At 40.8% G+C, this 4,479-nt stretch overlaps 1 protein-coding gene across 1 annotated transcript in view; it reads left to right on the plus strand.

The window, feature by feature from the left end:
- LOC103353588 (protein sel-1 homolog 3) overlaps nt 1-4,231 on the plus strand; it is a 7,646-nt gene extending 3,415 nt beyond the window's left edge. The window contains exons 12-23 of the mRNA XM_008276642.1: nt 160-279; nt 1,323-1,463; nt 1,582-1,644; nt 1,768-1,941; nt 2,030-2,157; nt 2,243-2,326; nt 2,416-2,506; nt 2,621-2,708; nt 2,785-2,894; nt 2,992-3,119; nt 3,215-3,317; nt 3,911-4,231. Coding sequence (XP_008274864.1) covers nt 160-279; nt 1,323-1,463; nt 1,582-1,644; nt 1,768-1,941; nt 2,030-2,157; nt 2,243-2,326; nt 2,416-2,506; nt 2,621-2,708; nt 2,785-2,894; nt 2,992-3,119; nt 3,215-3,317; nt 3,911-4,000 — 1,320 coding nt within the window. The 3' untranslated portion in view covers nt 4,001-4,231. The remainder of the gene's footprint in view (nt 1-159; nt 280-1,322; nt 1,464-1,581; nt 1,645-1,767; nt 1,942-2,029; nt 2,158-2,242; nt 2,327-2,415; nt 2,507-2,620; nt 2,709-2,784; nt 2,895-2,991; nt 3,120-3,214; nt 3,318-3,910) is intronic.
- The last annotated feature ends 248 nt before the right edge of the window (nt 4,232-4,479 follow it).

Genomic DNA, 4,479 nt, shown 5'->3' on the forward strand with positions numbered 1-4,479 from the left:
ATGATGAAGGTGGTTTTATTAGTCTAGTGCTCAGAAGTGCTTTGTGTTTCATTCAGTACACAGAGCTGCATCCTGGGTTATTTGAAACTGTGTACTTGGACTTGAGTAAAAGAAAAGAACAGTCTTCAGTTTTAAAATGTGTCTTCTCATTTTTCTTAGACATTTGTCGAGGCTGTTTACTTGAACAATGACGAGGTTCTGAATCTCCAGACCAGTGAAGGTCACCATATCTTCCAGTGGCTCAAACTGCAGGCGCGCAGGGGAACAGCTGAGGCGGAGGTTGGCCACCGTGTTGTTACCTCGTTGTTTCTTGGACAATTTACCAAAGTTCTTCTGTGGATTAGATGTGTTTCAACTGCTTTAGTCTCTTCATCTAAACTCAGATTGATTCAGTGATGTTAAGATCAGGGCTGTCCCATCTGTCTCAGGACTTTTTGCTCAGCCCGTTACTGTCAGTAGTCCTTTGGTACTCTGACCAAATTCTCCACCCTGTTTGCAAAACTGCAATCTCAGACCTACAAGGAACCTCCACCATACTTTACTGATACTTGCAGACACTCATTCTCATAGCTCCTGTGGCTCCTCAACAGAGCTGCATCTTTCAAATTTTGCCTTTTCATCAGTTTCAAAACCGAGCGTTGGATTTTCCTCAAAGACCACTTCTGATCAGACTTCTCCAGAGTGTAGATAGATGGTAAACTAGTGTCTTACTGGTTTCTGTCAGTTCTGGACTTCTGGTACTTTTAAGGAGAAATCAGCCTTCCCCCATCCTTCATGCTTCTGCAAAAGAGCTTGGACAGCACATCAGAAGACACCTGTCTGCCGTGACCTTCTGCCTGCGAAAGACGTTGCTGATGCAGGATGACCACACTGAGTCTCGCTGCTCCGCTCACTCTTTCCTTGATGTAGGATTTTTTAGATGACGCTGTCTCTTCTGCGGCAGCCTCACATTTTTCATACGTCCGACCCTCTCTCGGTTGTATTCCCTCCTGCACAGCTGTTTCTCTTTCGGTTAATGAGTTTGGTTCAAACTACACATGACGTTCATTAGCACCTGCTCGGGATAATTGTTTCTTCGTGCTCTGGGCCATTTGCCTGAAAATTTCTTAAGTGCTTTAATTTGTTACTCCCTTAAACAGCATAAGACAATTTCATTGAAATACTTCTAAAAATCTGAGTCATTAAATCAGAAGATATAAAACAACCATTTAAAGAACCTACAAAATTGCAATGTTTAATCTTCTCATCTCATTTGTGTTGCTAGATGATGAGAAGATTTAAATATTTAGTGTTCTAGTAACAACCCAGCATCTGTCTTGCAGCAAGCTATTGCCCGCATGCTGTTCTGGGGTCAGCAGGGAGTTTCCCCAAACATCCAGGAGGCTGTGAGACACTACAGACGGGGAGCTGTCCACTTGGAGGACCCAGTGTCAATGTATGACTATGGGATTATACTTCTGCAGGTCAGATTAGCATCGAACATACAATGAGAAAACATAATGAGTATCTTCAGCTACTGAAAGTCTAATCCTAACTTTAGCATTTAGTCATATTTACATTTATTAACCTTTGTCTTTGTAGGGGCAGGGGGTTGAAAAAGACATTCCGAAAGCCATCACATTCCTGAGGAAAGCAATGGACCAGGTTTGATCTTATTAACTGTTAATTACTACTTTGTTGCTCATTTATTATCCACTCTGTAACATTAGGAGTCCCACTCATAGTTTGCCCACCTCGTGCAGCTTCTTACAACAGTCTGTTTTTTAGGGTTTTGTTCCTGCAATAAACGCCCTGGCCTGGTACTATGAGCAGTTCCAGCAGGACTACAAGCAGGCGGTGCAGCTGTGGGAGCAGGCCGACCTCCTCGAGTGTCCGGAGGCTGCTTTTAATCTCGGTGTCATGTACTCGCAGGGTCTGTATCCAGGAAAAGCTGCCAATCAGGTTAGCTCAACTGTAAAAGCATAGTTACTAGTATAGTAACACACTAGTCTTGAGTGCTTGAAGTGAATAATGTGTCTGTCGTATGCAGTATGTGGCCTATAAGTACTATCTGAAGTCTGCACAGAGAGGACACATCAGGGGAGCAACTTTCCTTGCTGACATCTGGAGCACTGGCATGCCAGGCCTTGTCAACAGACGTCCATCAGATGCTGTTTTGTTAGTTACCCACCCTTTTATGTATTTCTCTTAACTTATATATTTCCTAATTTCTCAGCTGAAATGTCTTTTTGACTGACTGCAGATGGGTAAAGTGGGCAGCTGAGCACAACGGGTACTTGGGCAGCATCTTACGAAAAGCCTTGGATTCCTATCTCAAGGATGACATGTAATGTTTTTCTCTATCAACTTGCCACAATCCTGTTTAGACTAACCAGTTAGCGGTTACAGGAAATTAACGTTCTACCTTTTCTACAGGTTTAATTCACTGTTATATTACATGATGGCTTCCGAATCGGGGTACGCAGCTGCACAGTTTAATGTGGCATATCTGTGCGAACAAAACACAGTGAGTTTTAGATATCTAAATCTGAAATTTCTCTCTGTTAGCTTTAGTTTCCTTGTCATATTCCTGTTTTGTTCACTTATTCTTACGAATCTTTTTCACTCTGTATGTCAATAGGGAAGTTTTCTGGATCCTGTTTATGCATCAGACTGTATGTGGAGATATTATAACCTCACAATTCAAAGTCAAGATCCTGACACTTACGGTAAGTCACAAGGTTTAAATTAAATTAAATATCTGCAGACTCATGCGACTGACCTGTAATTCTATTACGTCTGCAGCCTTTATTAGGATGGGTGACCTGTTGTATGACGGGCGTGATGACAGGCAGAAAGACCTGCTTTCTGCAGCACGGATGTACACGCTGGCAGCGCTGAGGAAGAATCCACAGGTCTGCGGCTTTTAGGCTGATTTTCTTGCTGTATGCATCTCCTGTGTTCAGACATAATTTTATATATGTGTAAGTCATTCTTTTTTATCTTCCACAGGGATGGTACAACCTCGGCCTGTTAGCTGAAGAGGGTTACAGGCTGCCACTGTCTATACTAACCGACCTTGGCCTCCCAGAGTTGTATCTAGCAGACAACAATTTGCTCCGAAGTGCTTTGTACAAAAGGTGTGTTTGAGCAGTATGTGTACATCAGTTGTTAAAGTATAAATGTATAAATGTATAAATCTGTTATAAAAATGTCCCCTGTCTTCCTTCAAAAGGTGCAGGGACTCAGAAGATTCAGATTCATACTTACCTTGCAGTCTTGCCCTCTTCAATGTATATCTACAATCATTCCAAAAGGACTATAGTGCTGCTATCAAGGTTAGTGTGATGTGCTGATTTGTTGCTGCTTATTAACTCAGTAATTATCATAATATTCTCCCTGCACATTTGGTTTAGCACATGCAGGATAGAATATAAAAAGAACCCATGCAAAGTTTTATCCTTTTATTTTTGGGATCTACCAGCGTACGTTTACATTCTTTAATGTTAAAAGCCATCAGTCTGAAACACTGTTTTAGCTCTTGTCTCTTTAAGGCTTCTGTTTTTGGCAGCTGTTGCTGGTCAACGAGTGTTACGATTGGAGCTCTCATTTGTCATCTTAAGTTGGGTTTCAAATGAATCAGTCATTCTCTTGCGCCAGAGTTAAGCTAAAACAAATCGCCTCACATGGCTGTTCAGTCCAAAAATTCCTTGTGAACCTGGCCTCAGGTCAGCAGTACAACCATACAATACTGTAATATCAAGGATTCAAGGTCTTTTCTTGGTCACAAACACAGTTATACATGGTATAACGCACAGTGAAATGCGTTGTGTACCTGTTCCAGGAAGAAAACACACAAGAAATTAAAAAAAAAAAAAAGAATGTATACATATATATATTTTGTTGTTATTGTTTGTCTTGTCTCCCACAGTTCTCTACTGCTGTTGCTGTGGTTGCAGCTCCAACTCTGCTCTTTGTCGTCCTTGGTTTTCTCAGAAGACGCGTCTTGTCTCTCAACTAGAACCGACTGTCAACATAACGAACCGATGGACTAAACAGCAAAGTCAACCTTCACTGCAGCAGCACAACAATATTTGTAAAGAACAATCGTGACTGTTATAAAATTGAATGATATAAATTACATTAGTTCCTGTACATGACTGTTTTGATATGTAAGTGTGATATGTAAGTTAAAATAATGACTTTTCATTAAAAAAGGACTTGACTAAACAATAAAGAGTCTGAGTAAGTATCCTGACATCTGTCAATGTGTGACTTTCAGGTAATTATTGTTTACCACTTTGAACCTCAACATGCATGAACGAACACATACGTACTGTGTATTTTACATTTAGAAATTAATATTTGGACTTACAGACAGGAAGTTACCTGAACTTATACATCTGCATCATGATTGTATCACATGATTTCAGCTACCACTGACAATAGTAAGTTTATGTCCTCCTGAGAGGAAATTACATTGTGTTTGTAAGCTGATAC

This window comes from Stegastes partitus, unplaced genomic scaffold (assembly GCF_000690725.1).
Source record: "Stegastes partitus isolate 25-593 unplaced genomic scaffold, Stegastes_partitus-1.0.2 Scaffold78, whole genome shotgun sequence".
In the NCBI taxonomy this organism is placed as follows: domain Eukaryota; kingdom Metazoa; phylum Chordata; class Actinopteri; family Pomacentridae; genus Stegastes; species Stegastes partitus.